The sequence below is a fragment of the Anguilla anguilla genome, chromosome 15 (genome assembly GCF_013347855.1).
Source record: "Anguilla anguilla isolate fAngAng1 chromosome 15, fAngAng1.pri, whole genome shotgun sequence".
Classification (NCBI taxonomy): Eukaryota; Metazoa; Chordata; class Actinopteri; order Anguilliformes; family Anguillidae; genus Anguilla; species Anguilla anguilla.
In genome coordinates, this window is record NC_049215.1 from 4,648,204 (window position 1) to 4,668,853 (window position 20,650).

The 20,650-nt window shown below is 42.1% G+C and overlaps 1 protein-coding gene and 1 long non-coding RNA gene across 4 annotated transcripts in view; both read right to left on the reverse strand.

Annotated features, from left to right (window-relative positions):
* On the reverse strand, window positions 1-12,564 carry LOC118214610 (endoplasmic reticulum junction formation protein lunapark-B-like). 2 transcript variants are annotated; one of them, XM_035394696.1, is made up of 13 exons: window positions 12,407-12,564; window positions 11,118-11,184; window positions 10,534-10,575; window positions 9,889-10,076; window positions 8,431-8,489; window positions 8,237-8,277; window positions 7,445-7,525; window positions 7,293-7,344; window positions 6,008-6,208; window positions 4,583-4,688; window positions 3,943-4,013; window positions 2,338-2,499; window positions 1-1,064 (listed from the first exon to the last, which is right to left on the reverse strand). In XM_035394696.1, exons 2-13 carry the CDS (start codon window positions 11,142-11,144, stop codon window positions 808-810), a joined length of 1,287 nt encoding a protein of 428 aa, XP_035250587.1. In that variant the 5' UTR covers window positions 11,145-11,184; window positions 12,407-12,564; the 3' UTR covers window positions 1-807. The 2 variants fall into 2 exon arrangements, with proteins under 2 accessions (XP_035250587.1, XP_035250588.1); XM_035394697.1 differs by having other exon boundaries at window positions 12,510-12,554.
* Window positions 12,565-13,004: 440 nt separating this feature from the next.
* LOC118213654 overlaps window positions 13,005-20,650 on the reverse strand; it is a 68,713-nt gene continuing 61,067 nt past the window's right edge. For both annotated transcript variants that reach the window (XR_004762480.1, XR_004762479.1), the window contains exons 3-4: window positions 17,263-17,697; window positions 13,005-13,228 (exon numbers count right to left, since the gene is read on the reverse strand). This is a non-coding gene — a long non-coding RNA (uncharacterized LOC118213654). The remainder of the gene's footprint in view (window positions 13,229-17,262; window positions 17,698-20,650) is intronic.

The window sequence follows — 20,650 nt, forward strand, 5'->3', positions numbered from 1 at the left end:
TGGGTTTTAAAGCATTTAATGAGCGTGCCGCAAAACACTTGACAATACCAGCCTTTTACAAAGGTGTGCTGTTCGCAAAACAAAACCTGCAGCGTGAACATAAAAAAAAATCATGTTTTTTGTTTCTTTTTTCATTTAATCTCATCAGAGAACTGATAAAACACACAGACACACATGGGTGGGCAGTTTATGACTTCACAGGAATAAATAAAAGGGATTTCTGCTTTCCTACAACTGTAAACGTGAGGCGGGCCCTCCCTGTGCTACGAGTAACCAATACCTCACAATACTTTCATAAAAGGCACCGTACCACAGATTTAAATATTACTCATAAATAAGCTTTAAAATGTTGAAACATTAGTCATTCGTTTATACTGTAGGTATCCTGTTACACACACACACACACACAAAAAATCTGTAAACTAAAGCGAAACAAATCTGTTCTCGTTTGGCAAATTATTTTGGTGTTCACAAAACTGACAGAAAAGAGAAAAGGTCCACCCGCATGCATTAACTCAGCGACAGAATGAACTCCCTCCTAGCATCTCTGCTGTGCATACAAAAGTGTTTCAGTTATCAAACCCCTGGCCGAGGACATAGTAAATGGAACATTTTTAAAACTGTTACTGTTATTATTCCCATAATTCCCGTTTCCACCCTACTGAATGTCCTTCCTAAATCCTAGACATGAATTGGTTACGTACAGCCTCAGTTAAGCTAGTATTCGTTGAATAATCACTCTGAAAGCAAAACAAAAATAAAAATTGTGGACCAATCACTTGCTTAGTTGAAATCATGTGACTTTTCTTATTCAGCTTCCACTTGAGATGTCTTCTGCTCGTCTTCAGATCCTGGAGACTGCTGCTCTTCTTCAGATTTTTCCAAATCTGGCATTCGAGGAAAATCTTCCCCAGCGGTCTCCTCAGCTGGCTCAGTCTCGTCTTCCGGGAGGCCAGGTACTGCAGGGGGGGTTTCCGAGCGGGGGGTTTCAGAGTGGGGGGGTTCTGAGCCGGGGGATTCAGAACGTGGGCTTTGCGAAGACGGGCTTCCTTGCTGGGGTTCGTCTGGAAGGTAATGGGATTCGTGCCAGTTTTAGTAAGTATCCTGAGATGTAACAGGTACACAACTTAAACACAAAGGGTACACGTCTACACATTCTTTGGCTCGTCAAATCTTAGTCAGATGAACATGCTGGACGAAGTGGTTATCGTTCCTGTTAGGCATTTTTCATGTACATCACAAAACACTTTTAATATCAATATATATTTTGATATTTTTTGTCAACACAACACTGCACTGCACTCATCGAATTGGGAATGCCAAAGTTGTGCATGCTGGTCCCACAGAAGGACCAGCATGCACAATCGCTCTTAGGGACAGACACATCTACAAACACAGCAACAACAACGAAGACCATCCAAACTGCACTTTGTGCAAAACAAGCCAAGCGGCGTCTTGAGTTAAAGAACTAATGAGAATCTCTCTCAAATGTTTCTCAATCGTCGAGAAAATAAAATCAGATCATCGGAAGAAAGGAAAAGCCCCTCGTTTTCCGAATCGAGCAAAAGGAAAGCAGATTCTCGTGCTTTGGTCTTATTCTCATGCAGCTTCGGGCGACTGATTTCAGAAGCAGTTCCAGCAATCGGGCTGCACAGGCAAACGGGTTCAAACTTGATTTGAGCGCAAGCGGTCGGGGAGATCGTCCCGGGGGGGGGGGGGGGGGGGGGGGGTCGAGAGGCGTCTAGCCGTGCTAAGGGAAACCTGTGTGCAGGCGCTGAACGCGGATGAAACTGTGCACTTCGCTCCACGGAGCCGAGGCTAAAGGCCGAGCGCTCAGCCCTTCCTGAACACTCCGGCCGGCCCCTTCCCTCCAACGACCTATTTAAACAACAGCAACACCAACTGTCATCTACTGAAGCCTGGCTCTATGGAATAAATACTACACGGTTACTACAATACTACAGAGTCTTCCACATAATTTACTGTCTGTTTAATTAAACAATGCTTTTGATAATCACTTGCAGCCAGCAGTCCATCAGCTGAGCTACTGGAGGACCCAAACAGGTCAAGTAGAAAGCAGGCACGTGATTGGCCAGAGATCACATACATCACGCTAAGGAGTACGGACCTCCCTTCACGCCTGGGTGGAGGTACAGCTAATCAGCCCATTGCCTCTCTGGACTACCAGGGGCCAGGAGCCAATCGAAGACCAGAAGGCGTGTCCAGCCCTGGGGGCGGTGCTTCTAACCACCTGACCCAGGACCCCAGCTGTTCCCTTACAGTGGAGCAGGAGTGAAGGCAGGTTAAATGCGAGGGTGAAATATCAGGGCGGGGTACCTGTGGCAGAGGGGGGGTCTCCATCCTCAGAGGCAGTGGAGGGGGCCGGCGTGGGCGACTCGGGGCGCTCTCTTCTCTCGAAACTGAACTCTGGGAGCCGGGGGGCCTGGGGGCGGGTCTTCCTCGCGGGATTCAGGAAGTAACAGTATGCGCATCGGAAGGCTGGAATAAGAGGCGTAAACAAAAACTCTAAACACGCAAGTAAACGCACGCGGGGTGTGTGAAAAGCACCAACAACCTCTCAGGGCTCCTCTCTCACCTCATGACATTCAACAGCAAAAGTGCGAGACGTAGAAACAGAGCTGGTACCAGTGCAAGCCTCACGGCCGCCATAATAAATCTGTATCAGTAGTGATATGACGTCACACAGCCACACACGCTAGTTAATAACACTGCTATATGTAGAGTGGCGCTAGTTAGCTATACATTGCTAAACGGAGTTTGAAGCTAACCACCGACGGGTGGGTCGAAATAATGACTCACTTCAACGCTGAACATGGTTTATGTGAATTAACTAATATAAAACAGAAACACAACACACAATGTGACCAGAATCACAATCTGCACTCTGTAAAGTTCACCCTTTGCAACATTAGCACAACTGATGCGTTAAACTTAAGATGATCTCTACCACCTGTCCCACATGGTACACAGTGCAGGAGAACCAGGATGAATCATTAAATAAAGCATTATCTGGGGTTTTTCCTGCATATGAAAATCTTTGTCTTGCTCCAAAGCAAACTTTGCGAGCGCCAAAATGGAAAAAAGAAAGAAAGAAAAAAAAACATTAAAATGTAGTTAGAATATTATTTATGTGGCAGCACAATGCAGCCCTCTGACAATCGGGTAAAAAGCAAAGAGAGAGAGAGAGAGAGTGAGTGAAAGTGTGAAACACGACAGCAAGACACCACACATGAGATCTGTGGGCAGGACGCATGGCTTGTTGGCGTTGTCACATGCTAATCGGGGCTAAGAGCTGGTTGAAACCAGTTTTGAGTTAGAGGTCCCAAAGGCTTGTCTGTATAGAAACACCATTTTTGTCAGACTCTGACAGTTGAACTGTGGAGCCTTATTCTCAAAAACACAGTTTGGTGACAGTTATGATTCAAACGAGCATTAGCACTGAGCGGTACACTTTATTTTTAGGCATACCGGTATGAATTCATGCAATGGTAGGCCTACGCGGTTTTGCAGCACTATGAAAGATATTTCATTGTTTTTCATGCAATGAATATTAAAAATTGGACATTGCAACAGTACAACAAATAATTCGCGGAATAAACTTAAGGCGAATTGTCGGTTTTGAATGAAACCATTTCATTAAAAATACACGACAGGACTTTGAAAACAACATGTGCAGAGAAAGTATCTGATGAGATATTTTGGCCATATCACCCAGCAGTATCCACATCTCACAGAAAATTTGGAGTAGAAAGATGACCTTGGCTCAGTAATTGGGAGCAGCAAAGACCCTTTTCATGCCAGTTAAAAACTGATTATGGTGTACAGTACAAACCAGTCATACAAAGAGGCAACATTGCAAAAGAGGGCAAGGCAAACAGCACTTATTAAGACGTACTCCACAGACACAGACAGCAGTCTTACCGATGTATTCAAACTCCTCTTTCAGTGCCATGCCATTATGAGACAGACACTGCTGGCATATCAGGGCATATCTACAAAGAAAAAGAAAACAAAAGTTATTTCATGCTAATACAGCTTACACTACATTACACGAATGTTCAGAAGGAAAGCATCTTTATTCCTGCATTACTGTAGATGCTGCTTACTTCGCAGCCAATGAAACTCTGTAGGCTCTACAATTGTCAGTGATTAATAATAAACTGAAATCTGCCAAACCTTAATTTTGAAAGCAATTTAAAGGAATAGTTCAACCTTTTGGGAAATGTGCTTTTTGGCTCTTGCCCATAGACGATAGCATTAATACCAATTTCATCCATGTCTTACTTACCTGCCCAGGGACTACGGGTGGAAATTAGCAAATTGCTACAACCCGGTACATTACATCTTTCCTTGTTTTATATAAGGTTAATGTTCTTTGTACACTGTCCCTGTTTAAATAAATTTAAATTTAAATAACTAAATAAATAAATAAAATAAATAAATGTGCGTCCAGCACAAAAATATTAGACAGTATCTATGGGCTGCATGCTAACTGTGCTGCCTCTGAGAGCGGCTTGCAGACGCACGCACGCGCGCAGCATCCTCGCAGCGCAGCGCTGACCTGTTCTGCGGGCCGTCCCCCACGAGGTACTCGATCACTCGGTCCACGGCGCCCCTCTCCCGCGGCAGAACGGGCCGGGCGAGGGGCGGGCCCGGAGGGTGCATCCCTGCCGTCAGACACAAACCGCAGACACGGTCAGGATTTACTCGCTCTTACGAAACTCCTGCAAACGCGTTATATTTTAATTTGTAAAAAAAAAAATACTGCATATACCAAACTGCATCTGAATTTGCCATTTCATTTCATTTCGAAACAGACTAATTGTTAAATCCAACCACAATCCAAATGTCGTCCTAAAATAAAGAATTAAAACAAATTCTATTTTCATTTCTCACTGTAATTTCAGCGAGGGCCAACACCGTGCAGTTAGTGCAGCGACAGCATGTTAAGCCTTTTACACTGGTGGTGCTTCACGCAATTCTCAACACTTCTGAAAGGACAGCTGTCTTTGGGCTAGTGGCTAGCCTGTAATAGGGCTGTGGGCACGAGCAGCTTCTTGTATGAATAATTGTGCTCAGACTGCAAAGGCATTATTTCTTCCTCCTAGTATGGTCAGAATACCGTTTAAGATACTGCATTTCAATACGCAAAAACCTCGGTATTTGACTAACATATTTCAAATGTGACTACACATATACGCCTGAAAACAATGATAAATACTGATAAATCCCTTAGGAACCAGCACAGATTAGTGAACTGGCCGGTCGGGCCCGGGCCCAGGGGCCTGAAGGTCAGAGGGGCCCTCAAGGGCCACAAGAAACTCTGTTGTGCTACGTGCGTCACTTTTCCTTCGGTTAGGATAGGGAGGGGCCCCGGCGGCGGTCACGCCAGGGGCCCTTGGAAGGGACTCATGATCCGTCTGTGCCAAGGAACGCAAGGCTAATTCCAGCGCTAAGCCTCACGGATTTACATGTTCTCCTTTTACCCAGAGATATTAAGGTCTTTTAAGGTCCTGTTAAATCGCTTCTCCAACTCATACCTTTGCATTTTCACTGGAGTTACCAGTGGGCTATCATTAACAGTAGTAGGACCCAGGGAAATTTTATTTTAAAGGGTTCTGAAGTCACAGGGAAAAAATGTATTTATAGTTAATATTTCCAAATGCATAGATGTAAAATATAACGAGGGACCCAGAGGATTGAGGGGGCGTGGTCATTCTCTAATGAATATTAACCAGTTTGTGCTTGATGGAATGTCCATTAAACAGGCTCACAGCAGCATTTAGTTGGCTAGCACACAGTGCATTATGGGAAATGACCCAGACATTGATGACACCAAAAGCAGAAGAACCAGGAGCCCGTGTTCCCTGCGTTAGTCCAGATGGGCCATGCAAAGCGGGGGCATTCCCAGGGGTTGGCCGTTTGAAAAGCTGCAGAGGTGTAGCCCAGCGTTCGATCGAGCTCCCGCTGCGGGCGTGGCACTCACCCAGGCCCGGGATGGGCGTGGCCGGACTCATTGGCCGCCGCAGCGGGCTGTGGGGGGTGCCCGTCCTCTCGGGCGGGCCCCCGGGGGCGGAGATCAGCAGGGGCCCCGAGGGGGTGGCGCCAGGGGCCAGCGGGGGCCGGGGGGTGCCGACCGGCGTGGCCATCACCGGGGGCCTCTGGGAAATGTTCCGCTGACGAAGTTCTGTGGAAGCGGCCAGCGAGACACCGTTATCTTTACCGGTCACCGGTACTGGAAAACCATTTTAGAGTCTTCATCATTTCTACAAGGGCTTCATTTCATTTCAACTCCGTCAATTCAGGAACTGAGTTGCAATTACATTCATGAATTTAAAGGAGTACCATGGTGATTTTCACACTTTCTCTGTTTTATGTGCTATTTGCACAAGAGGCATTGAAGAAACACAATGAGCAAAGTATTAAATATGTCCGTTCTGTATTTTTGGAGAAATATGCGTTTTAAATTCATCGTCCCATTTTCAACCGGTTGAGAAAGTTGTCATTTTTCTACGTCACGAATACAGTAACCACTCCTATTTCCACGCCCCGTAAAGAAATCTGACAGGACACACCGTCCTGCTGTTCAGACAATGCAAATATTTGACTAACGTTAGGTTCACTTAAATTAGAGTTCCTTTAGATTATTTCTGGTTATATTCATTTAGCTAGCTAGCTAACGTTAGCTAGCTAGGAGGTTTGCTTTCATAAGGCAATGTTATCGATAACGTTAGCTTGCTAGTTCGCTTTTATGAGGACGTTATAGTTGTGCTTTTATCTTAACTTGGCTAGCTAGATAGCAAAAATTTTAACTGGATACAAGTCAACGTCCTTACCTTAGCTATCTATCGATACTTGATATACTACTAAGCTAGCTAGCTTGTGAAAATTCAGTCTCCCAAAGAGAGCGTGTATCATGGGGGTAGCTATGGTAACGGGGAACGGTCTGTCAATCATAGCTAACTGACAGTTCTCATTACCACGCCCAGACGGTTCGGGTGAATTTTTATAGTGGGAAATTTAGGCTTAGAAAAATACGTTTTAAAGTACATTGAAATGACTGAAGAATAAAAAAATTATGCACATTTGTTTTGTTGTTGCCTGAAGACAACTGGGAAGTGTCACGTTCAACCACCATGGTACTCCTTTAAAAATGTCCACAATGTTCTGTGAAGATCCTTAAATTCATTTAAACTCACTTCCTGCATTGACTAAGTTGAAAGGAAATCACCCTCAACCTTGATCCCTTTACAGAAACAGCACTCACGTACCTTGGCCTGGTCTTGGAGTCATTTGGGGCCCAACTGGTGTAGATTCTTGATCCTTAATGAAAATAACAGATTTATTTAGTTTGATGAACTTTTACTTATCTTATAAATAAATCAAATTCACACACTTGTAAACTCCTAATACCAATACTTACCTTTTTCTTTGACTCTGGATCGAATCTTTCCAGGATTAGTTTAGCATTTTTATACGTTTCCTTCTCCATAACTTCTTCAAGCTTTAAAACAGAAAGAAAAAAATAAGGACGAAACCACTCCAGCTACAGACAGTATCATTACAACTAGCACATGGACAAAATCAACTCATTGCCAAACCTTAGTGTTATAAAATATCAAAATCTCCAAGATGATGTGCTATTTGTTCTGAACACAGAGGCAGAGCAAATATGGAAATGAATGTAATAAAAACGCCTGATGAGACCTCTATTCGTGCGGACCTATTTTGAGCTATAACCTACAACGTTCGAGCCTGACACATTTTTCTGTCTTCTAAGTGCGCATATGACCTTCTAACTTTCACACACTGCTTTATTAAAAGAAAGGATGAAGCAGGACTGATCTTGTGTTGTGATAAAGAATAAAGTTTCTCATTTACTCACAAGTCTCCCTGCAATTAATTATTCATTTTAAAGGATAATTTCAGAAGAGTGCTTTGCAGAAGAGAGTATATATGACAATCATATTAATTTTCATATTATGTGTTAGCAGTAGCCTAGTGGACAGCACCTTCAGACCCTAATAAGAGCAAAAAGTGCTGTTGGAATTCCTGTAGGACTTGATGACACCAGCATGAACCATGTGCTCAGGTCTCACGGCACTAATGAATGGGAAAACTTTTCAACTCATGCAGAGAAAATCACGCACAAATCCTAATGTTTCTAATGCACAACCATCACACAAGGAAAATATGCTTTCAAATGCAAACTCACTATCTTTCTTTTCTGGTTTCTGAGATCTCCCAATTTTTCATCTGAAATGCAAAACAACATTTGGGTGACATCAAATACTGGTATGCATTTATTTTCAGCAGGCTTTTTTATGTTTTAAATTAAGATTTACTCAATATAAACAGTCATATGAATGAATGAGAGATTTCTGCAGTTGTGAGTTAGGCGGCACTTACTGTTTCTTTCCGTTCTTTTTGAGAAGAGGTAAATCAGCAGTTTCCGCATAAACCAAATCCTATGGAAAGAGAAACAACTGTAACCCCTCCAACAGCAAAAAGACTGTTTACAATATGCAATAAAAATTTTGATCACAGGAATAACTAAAACATGTTCACGATACCACCAAACGTGTTTACTGTTTAGTGGTGAATCCCGATGTAGGCCGGACTCAGTAAGAAAAGCCTGTTCTACTGAGAAATCCCCAGGCTTCAGGCATGCAAATTCAACACAGTTGCTGGGTAACCTGAGCCAATCATGTCCTGTCCTGCCCTGCCCTGTGGGGCTACTGGCCACAAGGCACAGGCGTGGTCTGGATTCAAAACCAGACCATAGACCCTATCCATGTACTAGAACATTTTCTTAACATATACCAGACCACAGAGCCCAACCATGCACTAGAACAGATCCTTGACATAAGCCAGACCAGAGACACAAGCCAGAGTCAATCCATGCATAAGAACAGTGCCTTAACAGGACAAGCCACCCAGCAGCCTGTGTATTGGCACTTCCGCAAGGATAAAGTACTACATATCTCACTCAACTGCAACTTGTATTCAAATTTTTACAGTACGTATTCACATTTTTTCTTGTTATATGTGCAGGCGTAGTAGGGCAATGCTAGTGCCAGGTGCTTGGAGCACGGGGCTTAGGAAGAAGCACATTTGCTTCTGTTAAAGCCTACATTTCCCATAATCTTCAGCCCAGTTCAAGACAAAGAGCAGAAACAGTGCACAATGTAAATACAACCAATTAACAAAACATCCCTTTGGGAGGAGGGGAAAAAAACAAAATAAACAAACTGGGATTTGTTGCCAAACTGCAACAAAATCCCACCACAAATCCAGGCACCGCAGGATAACAGCGGGATGAAAGGGGAGCTTTTCACAGCAGCTCGGAGTTTACATTACATTACATTACAGGCATTTAGCAGACGCTCTTATCCAGAGCCACGTACAACAAGTGCATTAGTTCAAGGTGCAGAGGTGCAAAAGAAACACACTAGAGTGAAGTAAAGATCGTAGTGCCAGAAGTGACCACATAGATCAGGACTCCAACCCTGTAGAGTAACCTGTTCAGCAAACAAACAAACAAACAATCCTGCCAAGTACAAACTAGCACTGAAATCACATTTGCCTAATCAGAATCAGACAAAAACAATCCTGCCAAATAAAAACTAACGCGATCGTATTAGCCTAACTAGGTACATTGAGCTAAACTATAGGCTAGGGAGGGGTGGGGAGAGGTGCAGCCTGAAGAGATGAGTCTTTAGTCTGCGTTTGAAGGTAGTCAGATTCTCTGCTGTTCTGACCGCCACGGGGAGGTCATTCCACCAGCGAGGGGCCAGGACTGACAGCAGACGGGAGCGGGAAGTACAGACGCGAAGAGGGGGAGGTGCCAAGCGAGCGTTTACTCACAGCACAGGGAAGAGAACGAAGGGCAGGGCCAGCAAGAGCCTCTCTATCCACTGCTCCGGGAAGCACCAGAGATACACGCTCACGCACGTGACCAGGTACAGGAGAGAGGAGTACAGGAGCAGCCTTCCCACCCACAGCTTCAACAGCCTCTCGTTTTTCTCTCGGAACTCCTCCAGGTTCTTTATATCCTGCAAACAAACGGCACTTCCTGTAAACATACGCGGATTATCCAAATTTGCAACACAAAACTTTACCAAACTTTAAAACCATGTGACTGGTGACTTACCGGTCCAAAATAACAGGGCAGAACACAGCTCTCTGTGAAAAGCCACAGCCTTTTCACGAATCATATGACTTATTTGAGCTTCTATTTTGATTATTTAAAAACCGTTTAAAACACTGAATGGCAAAGCCAGCCCTTTCTGTTGTTAGTCTCCCCATTAAGACACATGTGGCTAAAAGTTTCTGGTTCAGTCTTCAGGGCAAACCACTGGCTGAGGTCTCTGTGCCGGAGAAGAACCGGCCCATTGAAACAGAGAAGCAACGTCCAAAAATATACTTCTGCTCCTCACACTCCATCCCGTTTGGGAATATAACCTAAAATATCATGTAGCGTTCACAGGAATGACAGTAAAAGCGGTTTACCTTGTCTATAGTTTCCAGAACATCCACGGTGGAAGGTTTTGCCTGTTAAAAGGAGGAAAAGGGTATTAAAACTGGGCATTTCCATGACAGAACAGCAGCGAGTCACCTGGCTCTGCCCTGGATCACCGCCGCGATCAGAAAAAAGAAAGAAAAGCAAACGCCCAGGAATAATGTTGATTTTTAACGGCACAAACCGGAATGAACCTGCAGAAACGCAGCACAAACTATTAATGGTGATTTATTGATTTCTGAGATATATGGCATGCCAACTTCACAGAGCTCCATTTAATCTGGTATTGACTTTACCCTGCCATGAAGATTCCCCATTTCACAGTTGGGTCATTTCAAGCCGAAATGGACCATTTCGCAGGCTGAGCACCTCAGATTTTACTAGAAGAACTCTGAGGCAATAAAGTGCTGTTTACTGCCTTTTCTCCAAAGTCTCCTTTGACCTGTGACTGGTCAGCATAAAATGAGAAACGGACTTTTCTGCTCAAGGTCCATGTCGAAAACGAATGCCCAGGTGAATCTGTCCACCAAAATCTATCGTCAGCACTATAAAACTGAGGCTCATTTCCACTTACCTTCCACCGTGACACGACATTCCCCATCTCTCTGCGGTGGAAACGCAGTCACACTACTTCTCTGCTCCTGTTGAAAAACATGGTCAATCAGAACGTTTACGAGGCATTCTAGATGGCCTAAATGTTGTGATGCCATGGTTTTGACGTCGACTTACAAATTTTAGCATGGAATATATACGGACATGTACTGCTGAACATAACCGGCGGATGTCAGGTCAATGCGCCATCGTGCAGTAGACTGACCACCCATCTTGGTGTCCAACTGTATTTACTGTAAGGCGGATTCCCTTAGGCACACTGAGAGTAAATAAGAGCATTGTCTATCACCTCCCAGACCCATCTTGACAAGCACGCGTGTAAATTATGCATAGATCTTAGCCGCCTGTCATGCAAATGCGCACCTGCAGTCTCACAGTCTCACACATCAGGCGCGAGCACAGTTCTGTGACAATGGTGCGGGACTAACGCACACAACAGATCTGGATTTTCAGTGTCGGACACCACATATCAAGCATATTTTAAAATCGATATTATAGCCTCCGTGCGCATATTTTTACGATCCGGCCGGAAGTGGCTAGTTCACTCAAACACTCAGCAATGCTGTACTCCTTTGTCAGCGTTAAAACTTTGCTCTGGTATTATCGGGCACTATTTAAAAAAAAAAAGGTTACCAACTGTCTATATAGGGAGATGGTGAACAAGTCCCAGCAAACGTGCAAAGTTAGCTACCTATATAGCACCACTCACTATATAATGAGCTATACGACATTGTTCAGTCGCCAGCTAGACTAAGCTTGTGGTCAGAGCAAGCAAGCAGGCGAGCTGGCAGCAAGCAGAAGTAAAAACTGACATAAACGAATACCAACATTTAGCGAGGATACTGTAGCTAACTTCAAAACATTTCCGGAAGCTGACGGTGACATATTAGTGTTACATATTTTACACCATTTCAGGTAACTGTTAACTAGTTAGCATATGCTAGAAAATAGAATCAATGACATAGGAAATGAATCAGCCTTCAGGCAAGCTATCAACGTTAGCAACACCCGACACAGAAAACCAATGCGAAAGCTAGATAGAGAACCTCTTCGCCCAGCTAACAAGCTAATGTTCGCCTAATCGCTTCACATGATATAGCGTTGAACCAGCAGCACCATACACTCAGGCCCTCACTAACTATTGAGGTTTACAATGAATTACGACATTGGAAAGGTTAAGCTGATGGGAGTGGGGCTGCTTAGATTCATATTTTCTACATGAGAGCTTTAGTCCCGTCCTCACCAACTTACCTCTGGAGCGGTTTCCTAGCTTGCGCGGCGACACGAACAGCCCAATACACCCGCTAATAATGTTGGCTAACACTCCCATTTGCTAGCATTTCAGCCTCCTTACCAGCCTGTGCGAAACTCCTTCCCATCATGCCTTGCCACAGACCAGCCGCTCTGGCTTCATCACGTGAAAGGGGTTTATAACAGAGATCTTTGACGAACTCAAATGATACCCAAGCTGTCACATTTTCTTGCACGAACTACAAACAGACTGGGCAACTTGCAAGCAAGCTAGACTGGCGGATGTTGTTTTGAATTGATTTCCATTAACATGTATATCTTTGTTAGCACAGCTTTCAACTTTGTTTATGCTTTGCAGCTGGCGGACAAGCCATTCTACAGCGCAACTGATGATGCTTATGTAAATGCACTGTTAATTACAGAACGGACCACTAAATATTAACTTATCACAATCTATTTGGCACATTTCTGCAAAGATCCATGCTATCGAAACAGTTAAGACAAACTGCAAAATATACTCTTTAACTTGTGCTTGCATTGTTTTCACACAATGAATCCCTCATACCCCAAGAATAACCAGGGGACCTTACCCCTGGCAGCAGGGTGAGACTTGTTGTGTCCCACACCCCCCCAGAAATCCCTGGAGTCACAGCATGGCTTGCACTCTGCCTTGGCTAAGGTGAATGTGCAGAGAGGAGCAGACTGCACATGGGAAGACTGGTGCTTCAATTTCTCCTGGGTACTAAATACAGTCCCCCTAGGGTAGAGTCTCCAGTTCCGCGGCCAGCTTCCACCGTTCAACCAACTACAGTGGGGGACTCCCTGAAAAGAGAAAGCCTGTTAGACAACAATGCAGTCAGGCCTATCAACAGCCGAGAAGGTTCTAAACAACCCATTTCTTGGTACCAAAGAAAGATGCTATTGGTCCAGGTCAATGGTTCACTACCATCAATCTGAAAGATGCCTACCTCCATGTAACAACCCATCTAGCTCCTATGCTTTGTGTTCAACGGCGTAGCTAATGTGCGCCAAAAGCTGCCTGCCGGTCTCCTCGACAAGATCATTTACTGAGTGCATGGATGCCTCACTGGCCCCTCTGACATCACAGGCATTAATAGCCCTGAATGACCTCAACGGTAGGCTAACATGCTCAGTCTTGAGGGTAAACGGCAATAAACATAGCATCTCTCCTGAGGCACAAATCAGATATCAATATATCAAGGCACATATTAAATTGCAAACTGCTGTTTGGTCTAATGGAGGCAATTTCCATGGATAATTGCAAACACTTTTTAATGCATGGCCACATAAAAGGTTTTACTTCTGAAACTGACTTTAGACTCTTCTTAACTGTCTGAGGCGCTGGCCTGCTTTCAAAATGTTATTTGTAAACCATTAAAATAAGAAAACCTCCAAACTGCCCATCTGGTATGTGAATTAACTCCCCATTCATCATCATTATGGGTTGATACGTTAATGTAATCATTTTGCTTGGCCTTAATGAACTTGGCTTAAATCATGTCACATAATAAGCTAAATGAAAGTAGAATTTAAATGTGAGCTCTTATATGAGACACGTGGAGGGTAATGGCATTTTGGATGAAATACCTTCACTCAGCCTTTTAGATGCTGGTTAGTTTCAATGAGGGGTCAATTTTATTGTCAGTTATCCAGGTGCGCCATATGTTCATGTCCCTATACATAATTTTCTATGGAGTAATGATGATTCCTAATGTTTGTATTTAATTTACACACAGTGAAGACTTAAATTAAGTCTTACCAGTTTATATTTAGGGTCTATTCAATACTCATTTAAGTCCAACATAATCAAAGATTGCTCAAGAGTACTCCATCAAAATGCACTCGGTCAGAGTTGACTTAATACATTCATGTCCCATAACCCTGAGTGAGAATTTGACAATTTACTTCAAATTCCAAGCTCCTTTGGGTACTTAGTGTCTCCTTCAGGCCAGGACCTGACACACTTCCTGTAGTTCAGGTACCTTGACCTCTTGCCAGCAGCTGTCAGTCTGCATTACTGGCAATCAGCTACATGAAACATTATTCCAAACATATGCGTCGTATTCTGCTCGGCCACCGTTATTAAGCCAATCAGTCACTCGGGAACAAGCAAATTGGTCTGTAACAGCTCATAAACGGTGCGCGAGGGGAACCCGGAGCACAGCCTGATGGGGTGATCAGGTAATGTTAAATCAATATGGCGGATGCCAGTAAATGCAGTTTTCATGCCATTTTATAAGATCTTCAGTTTAAAACAAGCAGTTCAATTATCCAACACAGGCAAAATCAGGATGGCCTGACAGTGTGGGTGTACTGTGGGGGATAATATATATTCTACTTTTCAAAAAATATAATAACATAGCTTGTAATAACTTATTTGCTGATTGGATATGTGGATGGTTGTTATTTTGAGTGCTCCTGTGTTTTATTTTCCTATGCAGCCTATCTCTGAGGAGCCAAAAACCACCCTAAGAAGCCCACAAGAAAGCAGGATATCTAACCAGCTTTTTTTCTTGTATTTATTTATTTATTTATTCATACGTAATCCATCTATATTTTCTTTCATCGGGGAGTTACGGATGCAAACAGCCCAGAGAGAGCATTTCCAGTATCTATAAGTGAAATTGAAAAAACATATTGTTTGTATCCTTGTAGGAATACAGAGTGATATGTGGAAGCACCAAATTGACCTCTGATAGTCAGTTCGTGTTTCCCAGCAGTTCTCAACACCATTTTAATTGATCCCAACCAGGCATTCCAGAAAGACAAAATGGGGTATAAACGTGTCAATAAGATGATAATGGTTTTAATGAGGAAAGCTAAATAGGCCTAGGCCAACTCATTTATCACTTTTAATGGAATGGAAATTCAAAGCAATAGGTTTGTGTTTTCCAAGAATTTAACATTTTTCAGTCCAGCCAAATGATGACATGTAGGCCATGTAAAAAAACAAGTCATGAGAGTGAACAATATTCATTCTGAGAAATGAGCTATTTTTTGATAGAAATAGGTAAATTAAATGCTTCTATTTGAAATACTAAAACAAAAAAGACATGCCATTCTTTTTCTAACCTGTGTAATAAATACACATTTAATTTGTCCCAAAAAAGCTAAATAAATGTAATTTTCTGGGTATCAAAGACTTTCGGACGCACGCTAATATTTTTTGTAACAATGTAACCTTTGTCACCTATTAACGATGCTATGCCGGTATGATGCTTTAGAATGCTCTTATATGATACATCTTCGACTCTTAAATTTGTAATTCCTGTGTATGAAAAAAATAAACGATGCAAAAGCCTATAAATAATCAGACATGCTCCGGGCATTCGGATATACATTCTAGCGCATATTATCCAGCATCAGTGGGATAAAGCGGCTCTGTTGGAACTATCTGGTTTGATTGAAACTATGTTTACCTTCACTGGTACAAATCAGAGGTCACACCAGTTAATTGCAAAGAAAAATAATACTCTTATAGTTTACGTAATTAACTCTGATAGTTACTGTAAAATAACTGTCTGGAATAGGCATGTGGGCATTTTAAATATTGGAGTAAGAAATACATTAGTACGGAAACATAACTGGATAAATAATACAACAACGATAGAAATTATATTTTGTAAACATTTTCAGTTCCACCTTAGCGTCTTGTGTTTAGTGATTGCTCCCTCGGATCTGGTGAGAGAACGGCAGTTTTACTACACAGATGGAATTATTGTGTAAAAAATTCCCTTTCGGGGAGGACAACAGTAGTCTAACAGCTAAGTCAGAAGCATCGAACAGTACCGGAAGAAGCATTGACTAAAAGCATAAATTAAACTTCAGTCAATAGTAGGCCTATCTTATTTGAGCAGCATTTGGACTATGTAGTGAATTGAACAGAATACGCACTGCCTTTATCTTAAACATTTATAAAATGTATTCTTTTAGAAAATGTTGGCATTACTGGTACTGGCATTACTGGTAATAATACTAATTCTGCTGCATTAAAATCCTCTAAAGATCATATTACCGTTATGCTAAACTTATTAAGGTCACGGTCAGTGTTGAGTAAACTACTGAAAGCGTAACTACCAATTATTTCACACTGAAAGTAGTTGAACTACAGCAAAGCTACGCTAAAGTGAAATATAGCTTGTGAAACTACAAATACTGAAAGAATTCCACCCAAACTACTTACAATAAATTAACATTATCATTATCATCCCCAGACATGACGCGCATGCGTGAGCAATGCGTTCTCCTTGCACATGGGGACAACCACAACTCTCAGTAGGGAAAACCAGCAATGTAATTTACTACAACCACTGTACAAATTTGAATGTAGTTGAACTACCAGCAAACTGCTGTAAAATGTACCCAAATAGCCTACTTGTTTATTTACATATAGGTAAACTAATCCCCAGCACTGATAATAGAATATATCTGATTACAAATAGGTAACATAGCCCTAAATTAAAGCGCAATGGTTTTAGGTAAGCTATAACAAAGGTAGGCTAACGCAAGATATGGGGAACTAATGTTTCATTGGAATGCAATCGAATGAAGCTATTACAAGAGGAATGATCGTAGTTAAAAGTATAGGCCATTTTTGGCAACAATACTTTACACATAAAAATCTCCTGTGCCAATTCATCTATTACAGTCCAGTCCAACAGTGGTCACAATAAATCGATCTTGATTTAAAACCGAACATTCTATGATGAAAAAATCTTAAATATCATTTAGTTTGTTTACAATACACTGCAGATGCCATTCGTATTTGTATATAACTGGAAGAATATATTGCACCATACAGGAACTTCAGACTTTAGATTAAAAATGTGACTCACCTTTGTTGCGTTCCTTGCGCTGGGAGTTGCTTGCTGATTATCCCATCACCACCTCGCTCTTCATGTGTGAGTCGTGTAACTCCTGGATATAGGCCGATTGTCTTGCTGTTTTCAGAGTGGTGTGATGACGAGAGATGGACACGATTTACGCGCGGCGTCCACTTTGCTTTTGTAATGAAATCAACGACATGATAACGCACATCAACTTAAATTTATCTCAGGCTGGGGCAACCGCCGTGCTGAGAATTTTCCAGCGCTTTGCATTTCTAACTGAACCTGACACATTTGTGAGTCTTTAAACCTCAGCGAGGCTGTGAAGCGCACACCGTCGCCAGAATCACCCTGTTCGCTCCCTCTCCATCTTTGAGTTTTATGGGAGAATCCAACGTTCCAGTCCTCCGATGAGTTGTGGCGCACGCTAATGCGCTTTCAGCTCTGCAGCGAGAGAGAGAGAGAGAGAGAGAGAGAGAGAGAGGTGTCCACAGTGAGTAATCCACACCTTCAACGCAGGTGTCTTCCGAGGTTGTGTCCCTGGCTAACTACCGCAACATCCGGCGCCACCACCGCTACGACCAGGTACATAGGCCTACATATTAACAAGGAGCCGGTAAAAGTAGTAAAACACTGCACTCACCACGACCTTCACCAGCATTCACAGAGAAAAGAGGAAATCGACTAGCCTACTTTTCATCTAAGCCCAATGTCTTCATTGACTAGTAGGGCTAAAGCCATTGCAATAATGTGGCATTTCATTAGAAACTGAAATGTACTCAAAGGGTTTTCTGGTCAGCGTCAGCAAAGAGAAAATCAAGTTTTAATAAGATCAAGTTTGTGAAATATTCGTGTCAGATCCAAGCGTGTGAAGCCACTAATCCTCCATAAAAAGGTAGCCTAACCACGAGGAATGCATTTGCATCAATAATCCTGTAATATTTTATATAGATTTTGTGTATTTTTAAACCTTTCTCGCAATGGCGGTGGATCTAAAAAAAAAAAAAACTTACTGGGAAGTTGGCCTATACTGGCATATATAATTGCCTATATTTTTTGTACTGACATATCTGATAAACACTAAAATGTTCAGTGTTTAATTAACTCTTACAGAGTACACATAGTTCCATAGTCCCTATTGTGGACTCACATGTAGCCGACTCCGTTAAAGTTGAATTTATACGGGACATTTTACTGTGTGGACTATATTAAATGTATTTTGCGATAATTTAAGTTGCGTTTTATGTGCATCGCCAGTTACACTGAATATATAATTTTAAGATGCTGTTTACATTTTCATATTAAATTTATTTACACGGCTTATTTTCTGTACTCATCTCAAATATGGTTATATCGATCGTATAAGGTTCTACAGCAGTAAGGGCTGAAAAGAAGCGTCGACCTACAACATACTTAATATTCCCAAAATTTCCAGCAAAGCCTTAACTTCGACGAGTTTACAATAAACCTTAGGCAAATAATAGCATGGCCCCTTACTGCATAAAAAAGGTAAAGCAGGGCAGCTGCATACATTTTTTACTACACCCTTATCTCACCCTTTCTGTTATACCCATATCTTACCCTTTACTACTACATCCTTATCTTACCCATACTATTACACCCTTATCTTACCAATGCCACTGCACCCTTATCTCACCCTTTATACTACACCCTTATCTGACCCTGACTACTACACCCTTATCTGACCTATACTATTACACCCTTATCTTACCTGTACTACTACACCCTTATCTCATCCTTTACTACTACACCCTTATCTTACCCTTTACTCCTACACCTGTATCTTACCCTCCCTACTACACCCTTATCTTACCCTTTACTACTACACCCTTATCTTATCCTTCCTACTACACCCTTAGCTGACCCTTTACTACTACACCTTTATATAACCTGTACCACTACACCCTTACCTTACCTGTACACTACACCCTTGTCTTACCCGGACTTCTACACACTTATCTTACCCTTACTACTACATCTTTAATTTACCCTTGCTACTACACCTCTATATTGACCTAATAGAGCCATCTAGTGATCAGTGTGTTCCATTGCAGAATTGGCTTCCTTTGCAAGCATTGTTTCTGTAGACTTTCTGCACAGGACTCCAATTGGCTAAGCTTCCCTGTGGCAAGAGCATGTACAGCTTCAAATCCCTTTCCCTTGAATTAAAAACGGTAGCCTGTTGAATGGAAATGCGATTCAGAGTCAAGTGTTCTTCAGAAGGCTCATGTTAAGAATGGCCTGTTTCTCCATTTACTTCATACTGGCACACATACAGGCCAAGGCGCTCTCTGCATTCAAATATGAGGAACACACCATCATATCTCCACTTTCTAATCTACTGAACGAATCACATGAAATGCCATCCAAGCTCTGCCTTCCATTGCCCTGAAAACTGTGTTGGGTCCACCGAACTTCTTTCAAAAGCACAAATAATTCACAACCCAAATACTTTAAATATTTTAAATATTGAAAAGCCCTGGAAAATACAATAGGTATGAATTTAGTAAATAATGCGATTAGTCAATAATATTATGATTTAACTTCTCTTAAAATGGAAAATGCATATTGCTATCTAAAATTTAACCCTTTGTTGTCTCAGAGGAGGAAGACACAGAGGTCAAACCGGCAGTGAGCAGGTGCAGCCAGAAAATACATAAAGAATTTATCAATGAACAGGTGCAGCGGTTTTGATTTTATTTAGATTTTATTTAATCCATCTCTATAAAATCCATTGACGTTTCGGCCATATTGTCAGGCCTGCGTCAGAATCCTTTGTTGTCTTAAAATGTTTTACTGTAAATCCACAAAATGAAGATGAGCTAAATCCATTTCTGGAGTTGTGTCATTCGGTTGTAATAGCCTCCAACAAACTGGGAACTAGGTATTACCGTATATGACTCTTTGCTTCTATTTCTGTGACAGCACATTCGACTGAATCAAATTCCTGTTGCTCCAAGCAGTATTTGCCGCAAGTGATTTTTATCACTTGCAATCTCGGCGGTTATTGTGTCCTGCTGTTTAACTGCACGACACTGCTATGTAGCACGCAGTTCAAATGCAGTGCACATGCGGTGTCTGTCAGCCCATAATAGACTATGACTGCATGCCGTGCTTCTTCGGTCCAAGTGCATGTGACGCTTTGAAAGTTATACGCAGAACCTTAAAGTCAGTCTTATACTTAAAGTAGCCAGTACAGCAGTGTAAACATTGTGGTAAATATGTTCATCCTTCTTTGTTCTAGTCAAAATTCAAAATACAGAATATCCAAGCTATGCAGTTGGGTCTATGTTTAAGATCACCATTATTGATGATAGACATTAACAAGTGTGCACTATGTTTGTGCCTTGTTATATGTTAAGTTTGGTTTTAATAT

Coding starts and splice junctions, on each gene's coding strand:
- LOC118214610 (XM_035394696.1), bottom strand. CDS start 11,144: ATGGGGAATGTCGTGTCACGGTGGAAG. Junction 7,345..7,444: donor ATCCAGAGTCAAAGAAAAAG/GTAAGTATTGGT, acceptor ATTTTCATTAAG/GATCAAGAATCTACACCAGT. Junction 6,209..7,292: donor GACTCCAAGACCAGGCCAAG/GTACGTGAGTGC, acceptor CCGCTTCCACAG/AACTTCGTCAGCGGAACATT.